The sequence below is a fragment of the Coregonus clupeaformis genome, chromosome 33, assembly GCF_020615455.1.
Source record: "Coregonus clupeaformis isolate EN_2021a chromosome 33, ASM2061545v1, whole genome shotgun sequence".
NCBI classification, from domain to species: Eukaryota; Metazoa; Chordata; class Actinopteri; order Salmoniformes; family Salmonidae; genus Coregonus; species Coregonus clupeaformis.
The window spans coordinates 31,796,799-31,822,507 of NC_059224.1; the positions used below are offsets into that span (position 1 = coordinate 31,796,799).

General features: G+C 41.5%; 3 protein-coding genes across 8 annotated transcripts in view; all 3 read left to right on the plus strand.

The window, feature by feature from the left end:
• The window catches only part of LOC121549004 (tyrosine-protein kinase Fyn), a 92,185-nt gene that overhangs the window by 62,674 nt on the left and 3,802 nt on the right, over window positions 1–25,709 (plus strand). For 3 of the 5 annotated variants that reach the window (XM_041860770.2, XM_041860769.2, XM_041860768.2), the window contains 5 exons: window positions 415–594; window positions 1,196–1,272; window positions 4,705–4,858; window positions 5,151–5,282; window positions 6,290–8,211. In XM_041860770.2, the coding sequence (XP_041716704.1) occupies window positions 415–594; window positions 1,196–1,272; window positions 4,705–4,858; window positions 5,151–5,282; window positions 6,290–6,498 (752 nt within the window). In that variant the 3' untranslated portion in view covers window positions 6,499–8,211. Of the gene's footprint in view, window positions 1–414; window positions 595–1,195; window positions 1,273–4,704; window positions 4,859–5,150; window positions 5,283–6,289; window positions 8,212–12,852; window positions 12,857–25,709 lie in introns of those variants that run through there. The other 2 variants (XR_006657735.1, XR_006657734.1) reach the window with 2 other exon arrangements.
• On the plus strand, window positions 11,979–18,345 carry traf3ip2a (TRAF3 interacting protein 2a). Of its 2 annotated transcripts, XM_041860766.2 has the most exons (10): window positions 11,979–12,299; window positions 12,623–12,660; window positions 12,817–13,365; window positions 14,850–14,997; window positions 15,244–15,449; window positions 15,696–15,784; window positions 15,880–15,948; window positions 16,718–16,822; window positions 17,120–17,194; window positions 17,476–18,345. In XM_041860766.2, exons 2-10 carry the CDS (start codon window positions 12,645–12,647, stop codon window positions 17,620–17,622), a joined length of 1,404 nt encoding a protein of 467 aa, XP_041716700.1. In that variant the 5' UTR covers window positions 11,979–12,299; window positions 12,623–12,644; the 3' UTR covers window positions 17,623–18,345. The 2 variants fall into 2 exon arrangements, with proteins under 2 accessions (XP_041716700.1, XP_041716699.1); XM_041860765.2 differs by having other exon boundaries at window positions 11,979–12,660.
• The window catches only part of LOC121549001 (DNA polymerase zeta catalytic subunit-like), a 57,948-nt gene continuing 54,443 nt past the window's right edge, over window positions 22,205–25,709 (plus strand). Inside the window, exon 1 of the mRNA XM_041860763.2 lies at window positions 22,205–23,114. Coding sequence (XP_041716697.2) covers window positions 22,976–23,114 — 139 coding nt within the window. The 5' untranslated portion in view covers window positions 22,205–22,975. The remainder of the gene's footprint in view (window positions 23,115–25,709) is intronic.

Genomic DNA, 25,709 nt, shown 5'->3' on the forward strand with positions numbered 1-25,709 from the left:
CACTATAAATATCATGCACATTGACGCGTCCCTCAGCACAACCTTTGTGCGTGTGAATTAAAGGCAAGCAGACTTCAATGTCCATTTCTGGGTTGTGTGCTGTGTTGTTGGTATGCCAAAGCAAGACTGTTTTTAGATATGAACATGCTAGATTGTACACAGCAATACCTATTAAATTCACAACAAAATGGGGTCAAGTCTTGCTTTGTGACATGATGTACTGTATACATAATTGGACAGTTATCCAGATACAGATTAAGCCTAGTCCTGGACAAAAAAAACATGCTTAGTGGAGAATCTCCATTTGAATAACTTCTTAATCCAACACTAGGCTTAAACTGTGTCTAGGAAACCGGCCCCGAGAGTTGTGAGATGTGATGGCTGTACTAATTCTTTGTCGTTGGTGGGTAACAGGAACGTGGAACGGCACCACTAAGGTGGCGGTGAAGACGCTGAAGCCGGGCACCATGTCTCCTGAGTCCTTCCTGGAGGAAGCCCAGATCATGAAGAAGCTCCGCCATGACAAACTGGTGCAGCTCTATGCTGTGGTGTCTGAGGAACCCATCTACATCGTCACTGAGTACATGGGCAAAGGTATTGTCATTCTCACACACATGAATGGACGCATGCACACATAGAGACAGACACACACACACACTATACATGGTGTAACACACACACACACACACCCACCCACACACAGTTCATGTTGTAACACACACACAAACACACACACAATACCTTTGTCCACGTACTCTGCGACGATGCCATGGAGAAAACGGACCCGAGCACTCAATCCAACATTGACACTGTGGTGAACCACCACCTTCGGTGACACATTCTAGGTCTTGCTAGATAGACTATGTAATCATCTGCCTTGTCGCCAACCCTGTAGTTGGTATTACTCTGGAATAGTGTTTTTCTTCACTGTGACAATAATGAGAGCCTATATTTAACTATGACAGAGTCGGCAAACATGCTGACATTTACGAGCACCACAAGAAAGAGCTTCAGATCCATTAATTAAGTATAGAAGAAGCTGGGATGGAAACTTTGATATGATCATTGTTTCGTTGGCATGCTGGGAAGGAATTTCACATATAGGTCAGACTGTCAACTGATGCTCAGAAGACGTTCAATAAAGATCTGCAATTTCAAATGCATGTTCTGACAACAGATATCTCCTGTTGTTTAGGAAGCCTCCTAGATTTCCTGAAGGATGGGGAGGGACGAGGACTGAAGCTGCCCAATCTGGTTGACATGGCAGCCCAGGTAAGCCCTGATTAAAAAAATGTCTCTCACTCCACTCTGTGTTTATATAACGGAACTCTGTGTGACTTCACAAACAAGACGACTCAGCAGCATTGAAACTTCACGACAGTGGTGTGTCACCGTGTGCAGCATTCTCTCTGGAACTACACTACCAGTCAAAAGTTTGGACACACCTACTTATTCAAGGGTTTTTCTTTATTTTTGCAATTTGTTACATTGTAGAGTAATAGTGAAGACATCAAAACTATGAAATAACACATATGGAATCATGTAGTAACCAAAAAAGTGTTAAACAAATCAAAATATATTTTATATTTGAGATTCTTCAATTAGTCACCCTTTGCCTTGATGACAGCTTTGCACACGCTTGGCATTCTCTCAACCAGCTTCATGAGGTAGTCACCTGGAATGCATTTCAATTAACAGGTGTGCCTTGTTAAAAGTTAATTTGTGGAATTTATTTCCTTCTTAATGCATTTGAGCCAATCAGTTGTGTTGTGACAAGGTAGGGGGTGGTATACAGAAGATAGCCCTATTTGGTAAAAGACCAAGTCCATATTATGGCAAGAACAGCTCAAATAAGCGAAGAGAAACTAAAGTACAGCATTACTTTAAGACATGAAGGTCAGTCAATACTGAACATTTCAAGAACTTTGAAAGTTTCTTCAAGTGCAGTTGCAAAAACCATCAAGCACTATGATGAAACTGGCTCTCATGAGGACCGCCACAGGAATGGAAGACCCAGAGTTACAGTGAGGGGAAAAAAGTATTTGATCCCCTGCTGATTTTGTACGTTTGCCCACTGACAAAGACATGATCAGTCTATAATTTTAATGGTAGGTTTATTTGAACAGTGAGAGACAGAATAACAACAAAAGAATCCAGAAAAACACATGTCAAAAATGTTATGAATTGATTTGCATTTTAATGAGGGAAATAAGTATTTGACCCCTCTGCAAAACATGACTTAGTACTTAGTGGCAAAACCCTTGTTGGCTATCACACAGCTGACCACAGCTATGGTCAGACGTTTCTTGTAGTTGGCCACCAGGTTTGCACACATCTCAGGAGGGATTTTGTCCTACTCCTCTTTGCAGATCTTCTCCAAGTCATTAAGGTTTCGAGAGTGACGTTTGGCAACTCGAACCTTCAGCTCACTCCACAGATTTTCTATGGGATTAAGGTCTGGAGACTGGCTAGGCCACTCCAGGACCTTAATGTGCTTCTTCTTGAGCCACTCCTTTGTTGCCTTGGCCGTGTGTTTTGGGTCATTGTCATGCTGGAATACCCATCCATGACCCATTTTCAATGCCCTGGCTGAGGGAAGGAGGTTCTCACCCAAGATTTGACGGTACATGGCCCCGTACATCGTCCCTTTGATGCGGTGAAGTTGTCATGTCCCCTTAGCAGAAAAACACCCCCAAAGCATAATGTTTCCACCTCCGTGTTTGACAGTGGGGATGGTGTTCTTGGGGTCATAGGCAGCATTCGTCCTCCTCCAAACACGGCGAGTTGAGTTGATGCCAAAGAGCTCGATTTTGGTCTCATCTGACCACAACACTTTCACCCAGTTCTCCTCTGAATCATTCAGATGTTCATTGGCAAACTTCAGACGGGCCTGTATATGTGCTTTCTTGAGCTGGGGGACCTTGCGGCGCTGCAGGATTTCAGTCCTTCACGGCATAGTGTGAAACCAATTGTTTTCTTGGTGACTATGGTCCCAGCTGCCTTGAGATCATTGACAAGATCCTCCTGTGTAGTTCTGGGCTGATTCCTCACCGTTCTCATGATCATTGCAACTCCACGAGGTGAGATCTTGCATGGAGCCCCAGGCCGAGGGAGATTGACAGTTATTTTGTGTTTCTTCCATTTGCGAATAATCGCACCAACTGTTGTAACCTTCTCACCAAGCTGCTTGGCAATGGTCTTGTAGCCCATTCCAGCCTTGTGTCGGTCTACAATCTTGTCCCTGACATCCTTGGAGAGCTCTTTGGTCTTGGCCATGGTGGAGAGTTTGGAATCTGATTGATTGATTGCTTCTGTGGACAGGTGTCTTTTATACAGGTAACAAACTGAGATTAGGAGCACTCCCTTTAAGTGTGTGCTCCTAATCTCAGCTCGTTACCTGTATAAAAGACACCTGGGAGCCAGAAATCTTTCTGATTGAGAGGGGGTCAAATACTTATTTCCCTCATTAAAATGCAAATCAATTTATAACATTTTTGACATGCGTTTTTCTGGATTTTTTTGTTGTTATTCTGTCTCTCACTGTTCAAATAAACCTACCATTAAAATTATAGACTGATAATTTCTTTGTCAGTGGGCAATCGTACAAAATCAGCAGGGGATCAAATACTTTTTTTCCCTCACTGTACCTCTGCTGCAGTGGATAAGTTCATTAGAGTTACCAGCCTCAGAAATTGCAGCCCAAATAAATGCTTCACAGAGTTCAAGTAACAGACACATCTCAACGTCAACTGTTCAGAGGGGACTGTTTGAATCAGGCCTTCATGGTCGAATTGCTGCAAGGAAACCACTACTAAAGGACACCAATAAGAAGAAGAAACCTGCTTGGGCCAAGAAACACGAGCAATGGACATTAAACCGGTGGAAATTTGTCCTTTGGTCTGGAGTCCAAATTTGAGATTTTTGGTTCAAACCATTGTGTCTTTGTGAGATGTGGTGTGGGTGAACGGATGATCTTTGCATGTGTAGTTCCCACTGTAAAGCATGGAGGAGGAGGTGTTATGGTGTGGGGGCGCTTTGCTGGTGACACTGTCTGTGATTTATTTAGAATTCAAGGCACACTTAACCAGCATGGCTACCACAGCATTCTGCAGCGATACGCCATCCCATCTGGTTTGGGCTTAGTGGGACTATCATTTGTTTTTCAACAGGACAATGACCTAACACACCTCCAGGCTGTGTAAGGGCTATTTTACTAAGGAGAGTGATGGAGTGCTGCATCAGATGACCTGGCCTCCACAATCCCCCGACCTCAACCCAATTGAGATGGTTTGGGATGAGTCAGACGGCAGAGTGAAGGAAAAGCAACCAACAAGTGCTCAGCATATGTGGGAACTCCTTCAAGACTGTTGGAAAAGCATTCCAGGTGAAGCTGGTTGAGAGAATGCCAAGAGTGTGCAAAGCTGTCATCAAGGCAAAGGATGGCTATTTGAAGAATTTCAAATATTAAATATATTTTGATTTGTTTAACACTTTTTTGGTTGCAACATGATTCCATATGTGTTATTTCCTAGTGTTGATGTCTTCACTATTATTCTACAATGCAAAAATTTTTGTAAAAATAAAGAAAAACCCTTGAATGAGTAGGTGTGTCCAAACTTTTGACTGGTACTGTAAGTTGAACGCAGTGTTTTTACTGTGCTCACTGTGTGTGTGTGTGTGTGTGTGTGTGTGTGTTCTTTCCAGGTGGCCGCAGGCATGGCGTACATCGAGAGGATGAACTACATCCACAGAGACCTGCGCTCGGCTAACATCCTGGTCGGGGACAATCTGGTTTGTAAAATCGCTGACTTCGGATTGGCCAGGCTGATTGAGGACAACGAGTACACAGCACGGCAAGGTGAGGTCACACACACAATAAGAAAACACACACTAATGATTGCCTTAGGTCATGAAGGGAGTTCTTCCAACACTGGCCATAATGTGCGCATCATCACACCCTGACAGGATGTCAATGGCTCCCATTTCAGATCCAAACATGTGCTCACTGTCTGTCTATTCCACTGTACTACAGACTAGAACAGAGACACTGAGAGACACTCCCAGCTCTAGAGAGAAAGACTACCGGTAGCCATATATAGCTAAATTACATTCTGTCATTCATTCATATCTCTCGCTCTGTTCTCTCCCAGGTGCAAAATTCCCTATTAAGTGGACGGCCCCGGAGGCTGCGCTGTACGGAAAGTTCACCATCAAGTCAGACGTGTGGTCGTTTGGCATCCTGCTCACAGAGCTGGTCACCAAGGGACGTGTACCCTACCCAGGTGAGGAGGGTCAAATAACCAGAGATTTAATGGTTGCGTCTCCAATGGCACCCTATTCCGTTTATAGAACACTAGGGTCCTGGTGCTATTTTTGGACGCAACGCATGTGATGTAATGTCCACATCCTGAGTTGAGTCCTCACTTTTCTTACAAATATGTAGAGGACTATGATGCAATTATATACCACAACAAGAGCTTATATAACAAGTGGCAGGCAGTTCCTGCTGTTTACTGAATGTTAAAGAAAATAAGGGGTCTTTAAACACGACTGAGTAACTTTGTTTTCCTGACACAATCTGAGATGTATAACTGTAGTCCAGGGCCTGCCTCTTGGCCACTGCTAGTCCATGTGAGAGGGCTGGTCTTGGGCAGGGAGCTGACTGAGATCAGCCTCACTGAGAGAGGGGGGGAGGGGGGACACATGTTTGTCCAGATGGGCCACGCTGCACTGGGCTGGGCTGCTGTGTGAAAAGAGGGAGGGAGGGGAAGTGAGGCGAGGGCTTGCACGCTATGGAGGCCGAGCTGGGACTAAGGGGATAATAGCATGATCCTAAAAGATGTCTTAGCAGCTTTCTAAGGCTCTCTCTCCGGACTCTTCTTGTTGATGCAGAAGCCACATCTCTTAGCTAGTGAAAAATAAATGGCAAGCCACTCCAACATCCCCAGGTTGTAAAACGTGTGACCCCTGTGTTATGTAAAATATTTTCCCAGGTCCAAATGTTGCCTTAAGATCCGCATCTACAGTATGAGGTTTAAAGCTCAATGTCTGTGCCATTAAGGCCATTCAGTAGAGGTAAAGTCTAGACAGATCTCTTTCATTGAACTGTCTTATCGATTACTTGAAAAGCCTCCGCTGTAGTTAATGACCTAACATTTGTCTTCCTTTATCTGTATGTGTGTCTGTCTATCTGCCTGGCACGCGTGTGTGTGTGTGTGTGTGTGTGTGTGTGTGTGTGTGTGTGTGTGTGTGTGTGTGTGTGTGTGTGTGTGTGTGTGTGTGTGTGTAGGGATGAACAACCGGGAGGTGCTGGAGCAGGTGGAGCGAGGCTATAGGATGCCCTGTCCCCAGGACTGCCCCATCTCCCTCCATGAGCTCATGGTGCAGTGCTGGAAGAAGGACGCAGAGGAGAGGCCCACCTTCGAGTACCTGCAGGCCTTCCTGGAGGACTACTTCACGGCCACGGAGCCACAGTACCAGCCAGGGGACAACCTCTAAACACTGAGCTCTGGGCTGGCACTGGACTGAACCGTAGTTCTCTGGAGCCCCACCAGGGACCTGTACATCTTCCTCCGCTCAACAGAGCATCTTGTCTCAACTCTCCTCCAGCTCCCAACACTCTCAAACACTCTCCGTGGCTAACCCTGAGACAGACTCAACAGACTGGATACCAGAGATTGTGTGTGTGAGGGAGAGTGGGGGTTGATCTGGGTGGGGGTGGGTTAGGAGGGAGGTTTGGGGGTGGTTGGGCTAGTGATGATGTAATGAAATGCCTGTATTCAATGTAAATATGAACAGCTTGTCTACTTAACTTTTGGTTTATGTTTTGATAGTTTGTTTGCTTCTGTTTTGGCATTTTGACTGATTTTCTCGATGATGATGATGATGATGATGATGGTGGTGGTAAAGAAAATGGTCAATGAAGATGATCATTTCAAAAGTGCACCATGAGACCATGATATCTGGTTACTTCTAATCCAGAATCTACAGGACATGTCTATCAAAGCTAATTGTGTTTATTTTATTTTGGGGGCAATTTTAATGAACACCTCCATTAATTATTTATTTAATTTTTGCGGTTTTGATCATGTATAAAAATAAATAAGAAAATCAGTCCTGAGCGTATTTTTTTTATTTTTTTGCAAAGTCATCTGTTTTACAGGGACTTTAGGCAAGCATGACAAAATACTCCATTGAGATTTTTATTGCCCTGCATCTCATGAATTTAGTTTGATATGATTTTGCTTTTATTTTGTTCATCCATGTAAAATAGTTTTGTCCTCCTCAAAGTAATAGATGTTAGGCTAATGCCGTAACAAAGTTATTTTACAAATAATGTATGTTACATTTTGTAATTACAGCCAAATGTGTGAGAATTATACTTTTGAACATATCTCTTCTCGCTTACCAGGTTTTAAGAAAAAAAAATAATGGGGGGGAAAGAAAATCGGTCTTTCCAGGTATTATTTAGTGTATACTGGAAGGACATGATGTTTATTTAAAAAGAGAAAGATGTTTGTCTCTGCATTTCATCGTCTTATTTTAACTTGTATACAGAGTTCCATTTTAGCAGCCATTCCAACTCATCCATCTCATTGTCCTTGTTACCTCCATGCTGTGTAGCCATGTACTGGGAAGTCTTAGTGGGTAACGTCTCTTCGTCTGTGAACAGTGACATGTCACCATCCACCTGCACCTCAATACTCATGTCCCACACCGAGTTGGTCTGTCTGTCTGTCTGTCTATGCAGCACAGCACCACCAGTAGGATCCTTCCTCAGCTCATTTCTGGACCACATCCTTTGGATTACTTTACATTTTTATTTTTAAACTGATGTGGATATCTGAAGTCTTGCATCTTCTGTTTCAGAGTATGTTTTATTTAATCTTAATGGAGAGATCTTTGAGGAATGGGGTGTATTGTATCTTCAGAGGGAATGTTGCAAAGACACTGGTGAAGCAGCCGGCTGTAAAGTTTGACCTTGTTTAATCTAAATGTAGTATTTGTTCTTATCTTACGACGGTTTAAGTGCTAATAAGGATCTGTTTAAGATTGAACCCCCTCGTCGGTTTTACAGCTTAACGGTTTTAAAAGTGTCAGTAGCCTTTCTAGTTTATTTCTTCTATTTTCCATTTGTTAACATTTCTGTTTTGTTAATTCAGTGATTTGGCATTTGAAATTCAAAAAGAACAATAAACATTTTACACTCTTTCCACTTATTTTCTATATTATTTGATGCTATGGAATTGCTGCCTCTATACGTTGTCTGTTGCTGTGTGTGTGTGTGTGTCTGGACATTGTAATTCAACAGGCTTGTCCATCACTGCCTTCATGACCACACTGCTCTAGGGTGAAACAGAAGAGATTTAAAGAAGACTCTCTCTCTCTCTCTCTCTCTGTCCATCTCTCTCTCTCTCTAGCAGATGAACAGACTGGACCTTTGACATCAGTGGTCAGGAGTCTCTCCAGCACCTTAGCTGTATGATGAGGGGAGGGCCAGCAGGCCACCTAAGGAGGTGCTAAATGACTGGTACATGAACACAGGGCATGCCTGCAGCGGGATGAGGCACCAGTGCCAGCTAGTTACAGAGGAACACTATTGTCAGACCGACACACACACATTGCCTGCAGCTCATACAATCACTAGTGACACACCTCACAACTCATCTAGCAGCTCATCAACACCATTGGTAAAGTTTGCATAGGGACAACTCAGCAATGGCAGTCACATGTTGGCTGATAAGCTGCAGGACATTTGTTATCAGGCGAGAGTCACTGTGCAAGCTCTGTAATATAAAAAAGCATTATGTCAACTTGGCAAGTTCTACAGCTATCTTGAGTTGTATTTTCTGTGAAGACCACAAGGGGGAGTCTTTTCCATCACTGTGTCTGGGAAAGCTCACTGTCGGGAGTGTACTGAGCCCTATCAACCAGCAGTTGTCAAGACTGGTGACTTCATTGATGAATCATGGTGACTTGTTGTAATGCATCTCCTTGGATACATCACAATAACAATATATAAGGATATTACAATAATCTTATTCAAACACATATGAGATATGTTGATTTCCATGGCCTGGCTCTCACAGATCAGTGTAAATCCTACAGAGGTCTGTCACAGATCAGTGTAAACCCTCCAGAAGTCTGTCCACCTGTGCTTCAGGTGACGTGACACCTGTAGACGAGCCCTCCTTTCTATATGTAGATCTGGCTGCCCAGAGAGAGAGACAGAGCAGGGAAGCTTTATATGACCTGCAGCTGGCTCACTTGGTCCTTATCATTACCTTATACTACTGGACTGGACTGCCAACACTGTGGATCTCTACTATACCAGCAGACTTGCCCCTCTGTGTAAGTAATCTGAACTATATCTTTATTGTTACGTACCCAATTACTTTTGATTGGATTATTGTGGACAAGTGCATGTTTTAGGGGGTTTTGAAAATGTGTTTTTATTTTATAAGTAAAATACAATACATTTAGATAACTATGACGTTTTCTATATTTGTTTTATCCAGTTTGAAAGGAATGGTAATGATACAACAAAGCACAGACTCTACAAGGTGTCGAAGTGTTCCACAGGGATGCTGGCTCATGTTGACACCAATGCTTCCCACAGTTGTGTCAAGTTGGCTGGATGTCCTTTGGGTGGTGGACCATTCGTGATACAAACGGAAACTGTTGAGTGTGAAAAACCCAGCAGAGTTGCAGTTCTGGACACAAACTGGTGCGCCTGGCACCTACTACCATACCCCATTCAAAGGTACTTCAATAAATATTGACCCTGTAGTGTATTAAGATTATGACTTTCTTAATGGAACCAGAGGGGATATTTATCTTAGTTCAAAAGTAGCCATTTGTAGGGTGACGCCCCAGGGGAGACAGGTGATTGGACAGCAGAGGGAGCAACCCATATTTTTGCATTGTTTATAAGTATATGCTGGAGACAGAGGGGGTTAGAGCAGCCATTGCAATCTGGGACGTTGCTCTCCGGGTGATCTTGACACCTGTAAAACTCATGCTGAAAGCTTGTGATATGAATAAACTTATGATCAAGGTTCAGTATGAGCGGACTCCTTTGTTTATCAGCAATGACTAGCAACTTTTACTCGATACTACAACCCTCTGAATGGCACACATACACAATCCATGTTTCAGTTGTCTCAAGGCTTAAAAATCCTTCTTTAACCTGTCTCCTCCCCTTCATCTACACTGATTGAAGTGGATTTAACAAGTGACATCAATAACGGATCATAGCTTTCACCTGGATTTCCCTGGTCAGTCAATGTCATGGAAAGAGCAGGTTTTCATTATGTTTTGTACACTCAGTATATGTATACTGTATAGATAGATAGATATACTGTATAGATAGATATATATACTGTATAGATAGATATACTGTATAGATAGATAGATAGATACATCGATCGATATAATTGAATAGTCGACAATAGATTTACTTGTGCTCAAAGTCTAAGACATTCCTTTTTTTTTTTTATGTTATAAACCACAAAGGACTAATCAATAACCAATTATTGGACTTTGCTAAATGGGTGTTCGGGTATATAATGGAAAGTGGTGTTAGTGTTATATTGACACAGCACAGGTGAAATTGTATGTTTCCCAGTTCCAAGAAAACAACCATTGGAACCACAGATATATGATCAAGATAACAGCACAAATTCATCTTTATGTCTCCTGGTCAGTGTCAATACATACCACACAGTCATTTAGACACTTACAGTATACAAGCCTTTCACAGTCATATGTACACAAGGGTCATGCTGTTGTGCTATCCTATTCTATAGAGACTTGACATTTGCATGTTTCAGGTAGTCAAATATCATTTTTCTGTTGTTAACATATCTATCGTGTTAGTCATCATCAGACATACGATGGACCCGCACCACAATTTCACGGTATATGACACTGAAGTTTAAACGTGATCATGAAGTCTGACAAACCTGTTTCAAGGGTGCTCCCTTTTCTAAGTTGAATGCACCAATTTGTAAGTCGTTATGGATAAGAGTGGCTGCTAAATTACTTAAATGTTAAATGTTTCTCAATGAAATGTAACCTTCAGAATATCCAGTCAATAAATAACCAAATCCAATCATAAAATATCCATAAAGGCCCAGTAAAAATCAAAGTTCTATTTTTATTTATTTTATAAATATAGTGTGCTTAATCTGCGATGTAACCCTTCTCGGTCCTTACCCATATATTGTTTATTACACTATGCATATCTCTGTATTAATAATGTCCTCCCATCCAGCTAACTCTAATGGGTTTATTGCAGGCATTACCAACTCTGCTATTGCCTGGTACTGAGGATTAGGACTGAAACATGGAGGGGGACAGTGTCTTCATCACTGTTCAGAAGGTCTACTACCCTTTGCTGTGCATTCTGGGGATCCCAGGTGTGTGTATCTCCTATCTTTTTTGTGCTGTTTCCTAAATCTATATGTGTCTGTGAGATGTTTCAGAACTTGTTTTCATGAATACATTTCATAGATACGTTTAAAAGGAAATGTCACACCTCAAAACAGGATGCCATTGTTTTCTATTTCTGCTTCCTCAGCCAATCTCTTCATGTTCTACATGATCTGCTTCCATAACTGTGGGATGTCTGACATGGCACTGGACTGTGACTGGCGTGACTTGAATCCAACTAAAGCCTCTCTACCCCAATGCTAAGGCACTCTCAAATAAAACTCTCCATTCACTTTTAACTATGAAAAACTTTTCGAAATGCTTCTTTTCTTGTTTTCTTTGCTGGTTAACTTTTTTCTATACTGTGTAAGAGTTGGCAGGATTGTTCTGTGTTTTTTTGTCTTTTCTAAACAAAAAAACTCATATGAATGTTAAAAGCGTGTTCACTTTAATGGGCTGTAAACTTTCCATGAATCAAGTGCCCTCATGTCTGTAGGTGTGCTTTTACTATGACAACTCACACCACTTCTACAAGGCTCACCATGACTGGTTGCAGAATTCCTGCTCTGTTTAGACAACAACCTGATTGGTAGATGTGAACTGCATGCCCCACATTATTTGCATAAATGGTGAAGTGGGACTTTGCATGCACTGATCTCTTCATCAAGACAAAAATTGTGGGAATGTTTCCTATTCGCCCCAGAGCAGATTTGCGTATAGAGGGTGGAATACATGGCTCCGACACAGGTCAGGTTTAGCTGTTAAACTGGACTGTAAATGGTACCTGTGCTGTGTGTTTTCATTGCTTGAGGTCAGGAGAATTTAGTCGATTACTTTTGTATTATTCATTCACAGACACATTGCAGGTAAGTTAGTTGCTTGACTGGAGGACAAAGTTCAATTCCTATGAACATACGTAATGTTTGGTCTGACTGGTTTTAGTTATGTATTATAGTGACTCTGTATAGCCAAAGGACAGCTTAGAGATCTGTAGTGATAGGGGCTTTACATGGATCTGGGACGATAGCTATATATCACCGCTTTCTGTTTCACTCGTAAAATAGTTTGTTTCACTTGTGTACACAGTGTTCCTAAAAAGTGTTGCTAGGAATGACATGTCCTTCTGCTATCCACAGAGCTCAGATTTCATTGCTGTTATACCACATTTGTTTCTGTTTCCTTTTACAAGAAATCTATCCCTCGAGAGAAGAATGGACTCTTTCACAGGTATGGCATTGTCAAATACAGGACACACTATCACACTTATCGAAAAGGAAAGTTAACCTTACACTAAACTCACTCCTACATATCACATCATTTTTTCCCTTCTATACTTCTCCGAAATGGCTTAAGCTGAATAACATTGTCTGTTGTTGTTGCTAGGTTCCCATTGTCACAGAAGCATTCCGGTGGAGACAGATGAGTCAATGACATCATCAATGCTGAACCTAGCATTGCCCTTGGACTGTGGGCAGTGCTCAGAACATAGAAAGAGGCCAAAGGAAGAGGCTTGGTTCGCCCCTGAGGTGACCGTCAATGACGTAGGCCAGGTGGAATACCCCAAGGACTCCTGGAGAACCCCTATGGAGGACCCTCTGGGTAACCTTCAACCCCAGCCCAGAGCCGCCTCCCTGCATCAAAAAGACATGTCCCCCCACATCCCTGATCGCCGGATGAAAGTCCCTGACACTGTCGACCTCAGGTTACACCCCTACAGAGAGAGGGCTCAGTGGACTGAGGAAGAGGAATTCTCTTTCTCTGGAATTCTCCACCGGGGAGCGGAGGGCTTCCCTGGTCCCCCCAACTGGCATCAACCTCAGGACTGTTCCCTTGAAGGAGCAGAACACTTGGAGGCCCCTCTTCCTCTCAGGTCTGACTTAAACAACATCCACTGTGTCCCTCCGAGTCACCCAGCACACATGCCTCCTCAGTGTAAGTAACATGCTGTTTATGGCAACTGTATTCATGTAATTAAATAGAACAGATATAAAAAAATATGATATACATGATACTGTATGTCTTATGGCAGGAGCTGGGTCATTCCACGAATAGAGTGCCTTTTGCGTCCCTTTGATATTTTAAGTAATGATGTACCAATATTGCATTTTAAAAGCATTTTAAACCACATGGACATTTTTATTAATCTGATTTTTAATATGAATAAAGACTTGCTAAAGTGCCAAAAATCTGAATTTTGACATGTCCCACGCCATGTTTTTCTGACTTCTAGGAAGATTTTAACCCGCTTAACCCCAAAAGTTCCCCATGTTTTCACCATCATTGTAAAGCTCTAGTTATGTTGTTGCTTTGATAACGTCACGCTCGTTGATGAACGGGTCAGACCAAGGCGCAGCATGATATGCATACATGTTTATTTGAACCGAATAAACAACAAACTAAACAAAACGTGAAGTCCAAGGTACACAAACAACATACCTCACACGGAACAAGATCCCACAACCCACTAGTGCCAATGGGCTGCCTAAGTATTGTCCCCAATCAGAGACAACGAGCGACAGCTGCCTCTGATTGGGAACCACACCGGCCAACATAGATCTAGACATACTAGATCTAAACATAGAAAATACAACATAGAAAATCACAACAAGGAATATACACACCCTGACTCAACATATAAGCGTCCTCTGAGTCAGGGCGTGACAGATAAAGCAATTTCTGAAGATTATTATTTATTTCATGTGATTTGTCCCTCATTTTAAGGTCAACCCTGTTACGGGAACTGAACTCTCATTTTAATATCTGGATAAGAGCGTCTGCTAAATGATGTAAATGTAAATGTAATATGGTGAAACTATTTATTGTTTAATTATTTTTTCAAAATAAACATTGAACATCTAATAGTCAAATCAGTGTGAGCTGGTTCTACTCTTTTCTGCCATTGGTGTTTTTGTGGTTTAAAAAAACTGTGAGCGTCAAGCATAAGACAACAACCCCTGTTACCCATAGATAGATCGGCTAGAAATGTTTTAACAACATGCTTCCATTCCTCCTGTCACAACGGGAGTTATGGCTGATTTAAGATAAAATCGTCACAGTCAACCCTGTTGCTTTAATTGGCACTTTTCTTAATTTGAATTCTTGAAATGGGAAAACTTGTTTTTTTACGAAGGGGAACATTATGAGCTCTTTATGACAGAATATAAACATTTTGTGTAATATTTTTTTTGCAGAATTACAGATTTACACCACCCAAAAGGCACTATTTTTGTGGAACGACCAAGCTATATAACATTTGCTGGGAAGTAGGTGATGTTTTTGTTTAGGTTGTTGTTTATATTACTGTCTGAAATATAGCATGGATGTCCAACGTTCTATAATTCAGATAGTGATGATTTTGATTGGGAGCCCATCCAAGACAGGATGTTAAGAACATGTCTTCTCACATCCCTCTACAGGCCCTGATCCTGTGCACGGCAGGTGTCAGAGACTGTACACATGTCAGAAGCCCGTAAATCAAACCCGTCCCCTCTATAATCATCATCATTATAACCATCTTCACCCTACGGCACCTCAGCAGGAGCTTCAGCAGTACCCACCATCCTGGTACACTAAATATCCCTATTGGTCTAACATCAGATTGTATCATTAGCCTAGATATCAAAACCAATCTGATGTCACAAGTTCCTGCTTTATTTACAGTCAATAGGCAAATGTCAACAGGCAAATGTTTGGTGGGGATCCAGTTTTAGCATTAATGTCTGCTGATGGGCATTACAATAGACATATAATTCCTGTTTTATGAGTGTTTGGAGTAGACACCCAACTCTTCTACACTGTTTCCCTCTCTAGGACTCCCAAGGCTCAAAAAATATTATATGGACAAGAAGCTCTAAAAGCCCCTAGTTGTAATCTTCCTCAGTGTGTGGCCCCTCCCAGAGAGGTGATGAGTGAGGTCAGTGTGGTGCCCCCTTACCAAGCGACCCCTGGCCAACCAGATGGGGGAGGAACAGTTACACAGGAACTGAGGAAGACCATCAGTTTACCTGAGGAGTGCAGTAAGTACATATCATTCTCCATCCCTCAGCAAAACCAAGTTTATCCATTTTTTTTATATTAAAGATGATTGTTAATTAAACAGTGGATTTTCTGTGAATCATAATGATTGTGTCACCCTATGATTTGGCTTGTAAGAGCTCAATATTAAGACTTAAAAACCAAGTCTAACATCCACTAAAATGTAAATAGTTGTTTGAGTGCAATTAGCATTCATGTGGATACCATGCTTGTCTGTTTGATTGCAGGGAATGTTTTCATTACGTATTCTGTGGACACAGCCAGTGAGATGTTTACCTTTGTGAAGTTTCTGACAGATCAGGGCTTTAAACCAGCTGTAAGTTTGCTAACTAGATTGTCCATTTTCTTTTATTCAGCAATTTCCCGATATTTGAAATACTATTTTTCATACATAATTCCTCTCTCTGGCAGATTGACATATTTGATAGTGCAGTTAGAAGAATGGACATCATCCAGTGGATGGACAACTATTTAAAGGATGTAAGTCTAAGCGATCAGCATTTTTAGAGCATAAAATGGGCCTATCCAATTATGAAACTATACAGAAAATAAACTGGGTAACACTTTATTTTAAGGGTCAGTAATAAACAATTTATAAGGCATTTACAAGCAGTTTGCTCACCATTTATGAATCATTACTCCCACATTTGTAAATGTTAGTAAGCTAATTCTTCACAAATGTATATATATTTCCATAAATATCCTGTGTTGTGTGCTTATTCTTTTACCAGCTACTGCTGGAATGTCTACCAATGGCTTGCCCATCTTTTTGTGAGAAATTACACTGGTCACTCAAAGTATTTATAAAGCATAATTAGTGCTCACTTTAGATTAGGGGCTGCAAAAAAATACTTCACTAATGATTAGTAAATGGTTTATAAATGTGGGAGTAATGATTCATAAATGGTAAATGCCTTATGAATGGTTTATTACAGACCCTAAAGAGATACTTAGGGATTTTGGCAAAGAGGCGCTTTATCTACCCCAGAGTCAGATAAACTTGTGGATACCATTTATATGTCTCTGTGTCCAGTATGAAGGAAGTTACAGGTAGTTTCGAGACCCAGTGCTAACTAGCGTTAGCACAATGACTGTAAGTACTTCCAGTCATTGCTCTAACACTAGTTAGCATTGGCTCGTGAAACTACCTCTAACTTCCTTCATTGGCCTCATTGCCAAAATCCTGAAGTATCCCTTTAAAATAAAGTCTTATCAAAAACTGAACTGACTATGAAATGCTGCGTTGCAGAAGTCAGTGCTGATCATCGTGGTCATCAGTCCTAAGTACAAGGCAGACGTGGAGGGAGACGGGGAGGATGAGCATGGTCTCCACACCAAGTACATTCACACTCAGGTAGGCACTTATACATGCACCTGTAAGAATATATCAAATGAATGTGTGTAGCTACAGTCTTTTTTTGATTATGGAGTCTCAAGTTTAGGACAGTGAGACAAAAAGGCTCTGGGCATTGGACACAGCCCCTTCCTGCCATGATGTAGCATAGGCGTAAAACCCTGCTGTGTGATACAAAGGGAAACATATACTGTACCACAGCATGTATAGTTTATGCAGAGTATACATTTAATATGCAATGAAGACAACTCATAAAAGCATTAGGCATTTATCTTTGAGCACCTTTTCTCATTTTAGATCCAGAACGAGTTCATCCAACAGCGCTGCCTTAATTTCAGACTGGTACCCATATTATTTCCCACTGCTACCAAGGTGAGTGGATGGTGAGATGTTTCCCCATAGGGATAGGCTTCTATACTGTTGTTATATCCTGTTATATCCTCATGAGTCACTCACGCCGTGGTGTAATTAAGCAATAAGGCCTGAGAAGGTGTGGTATATGGCCAATATACCACGGCTAAGGGCTGTTCTTAGGCATGATACAATAGCCTTATTGCTATTATAATCTGATATACCATGGCTTTTAGCCAATCAGAATTCAGGGCTCAAACCACCCAGTTTATAATGATCCCTATCCCATTCCTGTCTTCCAGAGACATGTCCCCGCTTGGCTCCAGAGTACCAGAATCTACCGCTGGCCCCAGGATACCCAAGACCTGCTTCTCCGTCTGCTAAGAGAGGAACGCTACATCGCCCCCACTCTGGGGAAAGAGTTGACCCTCTCTGTACGGCCCCTCTGAGAACTGCTAAACTGCTATAGACACATTGTTTCTCTGGTACGTAATTGACTTCAATGTTTAAATGGCAAATGATTATAGCCTTTTTTTGTACTCAACTGAAATGGCATGTGGGCAGAGCGGTGTAGCTTAGCACAAGTCTCAAATAACCACAAGGTGGCAGTATTTCCTTTTTCATGTTTCAAGTCCTAAAAATGTGCTTGCTTGACATGTTAGGAGGTAATAGTTACGCCTTACATTGTGTGGTGACTGTGTTCCTAATATTATGTGATCTGAATATGTATTTTAATGGAAAGTCATAAAGTAATCATGGCCTGTTGACTGAGGTTGTTGAATTTACATGCCACACTTTTTTATATTGTAGCCTATACTACATAGTTATTACTACTGTATTACCCAGAATATCAGTAAACCATGAGCAATGTAAAGGTCTCACACTTCTTTGGGTAATAGCAGATAAATAGAACAGAGTGTAAAGGTGCTTTTAGGGGCCCCCTATTCATCTATGATTTAAGATCCACAGAGGGGCCACAGGAAGAATCTGTCACTGAAACATCAATCTTCTGCAACAGAGGGAGGGGCTGTGGTTCACACCTATTCTGCTCTTTACACTTGTATTTTATCTGTGGTGGTTTCATCATCCTTTGATTAGCCAAACCAAACTATTTTCTGTCAATAATGGCAATCATACTCCACTGTAAATAACAATAAAGTATTAAAATGGTTGGTACTGTATTTCTCTGTGTTATGAGACATATGTCTGCTATTCTCAAAAAACAGCCAGTTACATATATCACTATCAGCCTAATGCATTTGTTAACCATGATAGCTTAGTTTCCTGCACCCATAAATCAGTTGCTTGTGTGATTGTTCCAATACTTGCACCACACTACACAAAGCCTTATCTGGCCAACCCAAAGCAACCACAGGGTTTGGGGAAGGGGGAGATGGGATACTCTCCTGCAGGTGGCTTGGTGTGTGAAACTGAGCCTGTCAGCTTATCAGTGAGGTGAGTGATTGATTAACCTGGGCAAACGGGGCTGTGCCTCCAGATAAGAAGTGGAAATTCTCCAACCATCAACAACGAGAAAAGTCCCTTCACAAAAGAGCTGTGTTAACTGTTGTATGTGAATACTTACCCAGAAAGATATAGTTTAGTCAGCTGTAGGCTATCCAGATTGTGATGCATAGACCTACCTCTCAGCAGAAAACTGCTATTAAACAGACTCACCTCATTTTCATCTGCGCTGATTGGTTTCCAGAGAAAGGGCCGAAGCCCACTCAAGGTCAGAGCACACTCCCATTGATAGACGCTCCCACTCCATCCAGATGAAATGCTAATAGCACATTCTTCGTCATCAGGGAGCCATTGAGTGTGACTGTGTCCCCAGTGTGAGCCGGGTGTTTGGAAGGGTTTATGGGCCTTTCAGTGGAAGAGAAAAGAGTGGGCTCAGCCCATCCACAACTGCAGCCTGGTTTATTATGGAAATCTAGAAGGAATTAAATTGACCAATGTGAAGCTTTAAAAATCTATGACAGGGCAGTAGAAAGAAAGTGCAAAAAATAGGCCTATAATTATAAAAATAGCCCATATTTTTTATGCAGTTGTGGCAAATATTGTGGTGTGCCACAATATTGTGTGGACTGACTGAAAGATCTTGAGGAATTTAGAACTACAGTACCAGTCAAAAGTTTGGACACCTACTTCAAGGGTTTTTCTTCATTTTTACTATTTTTTACAATGTAGAATAATAGTGAAGACATCAAAACTATGAAATAACACATATGGAATCATGTAGTAACCAAAAAAGTGTTAAACAAATCAAAATATATTTTATATTTGAGATTCTTCAAATAGCCACCCTTTGCCTTGATGACAGCTTTCACACTCTTGGCATTCTCTCAACCAGCTTCATGAGGTAGTCACCTGGAATGCATTTCAATTAACAGGTGTGCCTTCTTAAAAGTTAAATTGTGGAATTTCTTTCCTTCTTAATGCCTTTGAGCCAATCAGTTGTGTTGTGACAAGGTAGGGGGTGGTATACAGAAGATAGCCCTATTTGGTAGAAGACCAAGTCCATATTATGGCAAGAACAGCTCAAATAAGCAAAGAGAAACGACAGTCCATCAATACTTTAAGACATGAAGGTCAGTCAATACTGAAAATTTCAAGAACTTTGAACGTTTCTTCAAGTGCAGTTGCAAAAACCATCAAGCACTATGATGAAACTGGCTCTCATGAGGACCACCACAGGAATGGAAAACCCAGAGTTACCTCTGCTGCAAAGGATAAGTTCATTAGAGTTACCAGCCTCAGAAATTGCAGAGTTGCTTCAGAGTTCAAGTAACAGACACATCTCAACATCAACTGTTCAGAGGAGACTGTGTGAATCAGGCCTTCATGGTCGAATTGCTGCAAAGAAACCACTAAAGGACACCATTAAGAAGAAGAGACTTGCTTGGGCCAAGACACACGAGCAATGGACATTAGACCGGTGGAAATTTGCCCTTTGGTCTGGAGTTCAAATTTGAGATTTTTGGTTCCAACCGCTGTGTCTTTGTGAGACGCTGTGTGGGTGAACGGATGTTCTCCTTATGTGTATTTCCTTAGTGGGACTATCATTAGTTTTTCAACAGGACAATGACCCAACACAGCTCCAGGCTTTTACCAAGAAGGAGAGTGATGGAGTGCTGCATCAGATGACCTGGCCTCCACAATCCCCCGACCTCAACCCAATTGAGATGGTTTGGGATGAGTCGGACGGCAGAGCGAAGGAAAAGCAGCCAACAAGTGCTCAGCATTATTGAAACTCCTTCAAGACTGTTGAAAAAGCATTCCAGGTGAAGCTGGTTGAGAGAATGCCAAGAGTGTGCAAAGCTGTCATCAATGCAAAGGGTGGCTATTTGAAGAATCTCAAATATAAAATATATTTTGACTTGTTTAACACTTTTTTGGTTACTACATTATTACATATGTGTTATTTCATAGTTTCGATGTCTTCACAATTATTCTACAATGTAGAAAATAGTAAAAATATAGAAAAACCCTTGAATGAGTGCGTGTCCAAACTTTTGACTGGTACTGTATGTCTATTCTATTCTGTTTGTCTATCTTGTCTTGTGGTAAATAAACATTATTTAGTGCTAAGGGGGACAGGATGTAGGAACAAAATTGTATTCATATGGATGTAGGAATTATAGGGACAAAATGGGATACATTTATCAAAATATGTAATTGTACTGTACTGATGTACTGTAGTGTAGTGAGGAACTTCTAGAAGTGTCCAAAGAAGGACACACTAGGAAGTGTGTGAGAGCCAATCACAGCACGCCGAACGTTAAAGTGAACCAATCATGCACGAGAGGAAAAGGTCTCGCCAGTCTCTTTTACTACTGCAAGTTAGGTTACGCAGAATGTAAACATCCTTCGGGCTTCGGGAATTTGTCTTGAGCCTGTTTAGTATTAAGTTATGTGGAAGTTTTGTTCTATAAATATTTACTTGCTAAAGTGATTGCAAGCGAAATCAGTTCATTTCAAGTGCATTTTGTAATCGTTCATCATTGTAAGGCCTCATTTCTATGTGTTTCGTTTTTTAAATAGTTTAGATCAGTGGAGTATTATAATTAATTATTCGAGGGCGTTAAGTCATTGAGGGGATTCGATTATCTAGCCCGCTATACCCCGGTGGATGGCGTTTGAATCGGGTGAAAAGTGATTGCATTGGTTTTGGAACCAGGCTGCCTCCCGGGCGTAAGCCAAGTGCCCTTCAAAACTCATGGCGAAATTGTCTTAAAACCAAAGTGAGGTAGCCTTGGCTAGATTAAGCACGTGGAGTAATGAGTATTACGTGTTTTCACATGCTAAAGTGATTGCTTTTGATAAAAACGCATTATCTGCCTTCCCAATAAAAACTAGTTTGAAAATGTAAACATATATTTTATGAAAAAGAGATGTTGTATGTTTCTGGACGATGCACCATGCTGCTTTGTTAACAACATGACCGAGCGGCGCAGATTACTGTTCGTGGGGGCCAGTATGAAAAAAGTTATGCACTCACTAACTCTAAGTCGCTCTGGTTAAGAGCGTCTGCTAAATGACTAAAATGTAAATGTAAATTTAAGAAGGGCGCTCCTCCCTCGCCGCTTTTGCCCGTTCACGTCACGTGCCATAGACCGGTGCATAGCGGCTCAGGTTAATAGAACTCCCTCATTATAAAACGGGTTGTTTGGATCCTGGATGCTAATTGGTTGATAGCAGAGAGCTATAGCTTCACAATCTCCGCATTCTCCGGGTAATGCCTATTAACCGTGGCATTACATTTATCAATGCGCATCCACTGTCCCACAGCCCAGCCATTCTATATTCACAAAATGTCGAAACCAAATAGGAAGCTTTAAAAATGCATAATAAGATTTGGCCTTTCATACCTATGTCCCGCCTAAAGATTTTTAAACCAATTGAAAACCTAACTTCCACTTGCGCGCTTGTAAACGGACCAATGCCAATTGTGAAAATGAGGTGGTTCTACGAGCAAAATGTGGGACTGGATGTTGCCTCCTCTGACCCGTGTTGTTGGGAATGCTGCAGTGTGTCAGTAGCGAGCAGCTAACCAGTAGAGGCAGAGACTAGGGGAGGGTCTGCCGGGGAGGAATGGTGTTGCCTTTGGGTTAGTGTTGTGATCATATTACAGACAAGAGGAAACCTTGTCCGCAGTGCCACATTGGAAGCGCACATGAAACCACTGCCACACTTGATTCTCTTCTCCAGCATTTTGTTTGCAAGCCAAATACGTGCAGTAACATATCCTGTCTCCGCAGGAGAGTAACCCAACAATTTCCAATTTTTCAGAATGGATATGCCGTAGCAACACCCGGATTCGGCGAGCGGGAAGAAAGTGGTTTCTGTTTCGCTGGTTTAGCTAGCTATGGCCGCTCGAACCTATGGAACGTCTCGTGGAAGCCCAGGATTGTGTTCTTTTTGAAGGGACGGGTGGCAGCTAGTTTCAGCACTGTAAATTCGGTGAAGAGTGGACTATGTCAATAGTAACTGAATCACGGTGCACCTCCATTAGTTACGGTATGGTTCCCAGCAGCTGCAACTAGGATTACTCTTCATAGTTCTTAGCCTGCATAGCTAGGTGGAATATGGGCAACTCCGCGAGCCACCTCGATAAACAAACAAACGAGACTTTGGTTTATTGCTAGGTAGTTTGTGTGCATAAAACTGATTCTCATTCCTCGGTTGTTACATTGTTACAAAGACAATTTATTCTCATTCTGGTCCTAGATGTTGCCCCAGTTTATGCCCCACATCATAATTTAGCTAGTGAAGTTGATTGTATCCAGCACAGCAGTCATGTTTGCTGTCCGCATCGTCACCGCTGACTACTACCTTGCAACTCCCCTCAAAGACCTGGACGTCTGTTATAACGAATTCAGAGAAAGTGATGTGAAGAAAGTACCAGTGGTTCGAATTTTCGGGGCAACACCAGCAGGTATGTTAATCTGGTTTTTAATCTATGGTCAGTCTCTGCTGCTTGGTACGGTACCGCCACGCGGTGCACGGATGTAACACACATTTACAAAAGCAACCCAATTCAAACATATCAAACTATAACAATACAGAAGGTGTCTTTTGAACGATGTTTAGTGAGGTGACACATTGTAACAAACCATGCACCACTCGCCGCTGTTTCCAACATGCACGCGATGCTTCACATAGTTGCTTTGTTTTCAGTCTAGTGCTTCATTCCAGGGCGGTGGACAGACAGACCTTCACCACACCTACATAGTCAGCATTTGGCACAACCCACTTTACAATACCTTCAATAAAATAAATGAAGGATCCTTTCTGTGCCCAGCAACCTGAGGAATGGTGCCACAGCAACTTGGAATCACAGCATCACAAAGTTGCTACAATGGAGGTGTAACTGTCTGTCTGTCTGATTAACTGGTTGCCTGCAGCACTCACTGGAAAAGTGGTTGTAATTTCGAGCCAAATATGGAGGACAGACGTGACACGTGCTTTGCTTTCTAGAATGGCTTGTGTAGTGTAATCAGGCCGCACAAGGAAATATGTTAAAGTGTGGTTCTTTCAAATTTTGTCTGTTAGCCACACACCTTTTCATGTGGTGACCTCTGCATTGTAAATGAGGTAGCTCTTAACAGCTTTCCAAAAAAAGTGGAACCCACTTATCATATATACTCTCAGACAATTCCCCTGCACCCCTCACTGACCAGTTTCATCACAGCACCGTAGTGTAACAAGTGGCAGTGAGTTGGGTTCACCAATGCCATGTAGACTTCTTTTGCCACTTATTTTTGTATTGTGTTGCATAATCTTTTGAATAATGTTAATGCTTTCTAACCTCCAGACGATTAGTCAACACGAGATCACACTCCGAGAGGCAAGCACAGCCTTCATTTCACACATATTTCGTAGCTTTGTATTCTGCTGGAATGTGCTTGGGATATTGTTTTACCTCAAGGTATTGTGAGGCCATTGCTTTCAATAACAATACAACAATGCATCTGTTTTGGGATTAGCAGTGTGCATTGTTTTACAGTAACTCTCCTGCAGCTCCACTCAGTTTATGTATTACTTGTGGCAAGCCTAAATTGGTGTTGGGTCTGTATTTCCCATGTGAAATTGCATCACAATATGGAATACTTTGACTAAAAGCACAACTCCTTTATTTCTCCATTTTGAATATCTTTGCTGAAGTGCATCTTTAACACTAGAAGAGCCAAAAGCGTCATGTTGACTGAAAACGAATTTACTTTTTTAATTGCTCTGCCATTTTTTGTCATGACCCCCCCCGTCCTTTACTTTTGCTAAATAAGTCTATATAACATACTGTCGTTGTTAGAATCGTAATATCACTAACATAATTTGTTATAAGCAGTTTTAAGAGGACATGTCATCCCCCCCCCCCTGTCCTTCATTCACTGGCTGATGATGGCCCATCGAAACTTCACCTAAACTATATTGAATTTAATTTCGCGTTTATAATAGTCGGGTTTGGAATTTACAGAGGCAGGGAAATGAAACGACAAAGTGACTTTTTCAAATTCCCCTACAGTCACAAGCAGGTAAGCCGTTTTGATGTCTTTATAGGCTAGTATCAGAGAGCAGATTCTGCAGTTTTCAAATCACCTATCCTTGCCAACCAACTCTTAAAATCCACCCCTTGAGCTTCGTTTCAAATTATATATTTTCTTATAGCATTAATGCGACTACGTGCACTTGCAACATTCTAAGCATGGTAATATATTTCAACTCAGAATGTACCATTCTGTTCTTTTGAAATGCATTTTCTTAGATTCATAATGTTCCTTAAGACCTGCCCTAATAACAAACTAATAATGAATGATCTTTGTGATGGTGTTTATTTAATGGATTTTAACACTTTAATTGTGGTGTTTTTTGTTTGTTCATATGGCCTACAGTTACATAAAATGCTATTTTGTTCTTTAAAAGACATGTTATGTTATTTCATATTCTAATTAAGCAATAAGGCCAGAGGGGGTGTGGTGTAGATGGCCAATACGGAGTGCCTGGACATAGCCCTTAGCCTTGGTATATAGCCATATACCACAAACCCCTGAGGTGCCTTATTGCTATTATAAACAGGTTACCAACGTAATTAAATCAAATCAAATACAATTTTATTGGCCACATGCGCCGAATACAACAGGTGCAGACATTACAGTGAAATGCTTACTTACAGCCCTTAACCAACAGTGCATTTATTTTTAATAAAAAACGTAAAATAAAACAACAACAAAAAAGTGTTGAGAAAAAAAAGAGCAGAAGTAAAATAAAATAACAGTAGGGAGACTATATATACAGGGGGGTACCGGTGCAGAGTCAATGTGCAGAGGTAGTTGAAGTAATATGTACATGTGGGTAGAGTTCAAGTGACTATGCATAAATAATTAACAGAGTAGCAGCAGTGTAAAAAGATGGGGTGGGGGTGGGGGGCAGTGCAAATAGTCCGGGTAGCCATGATTAGCTGTTCAGGAGTCTTATGGCTTGGGGGTAGAAGCTGTTGAGAAGTCTTTTGGACCTAGACTTGACACTGGTACCG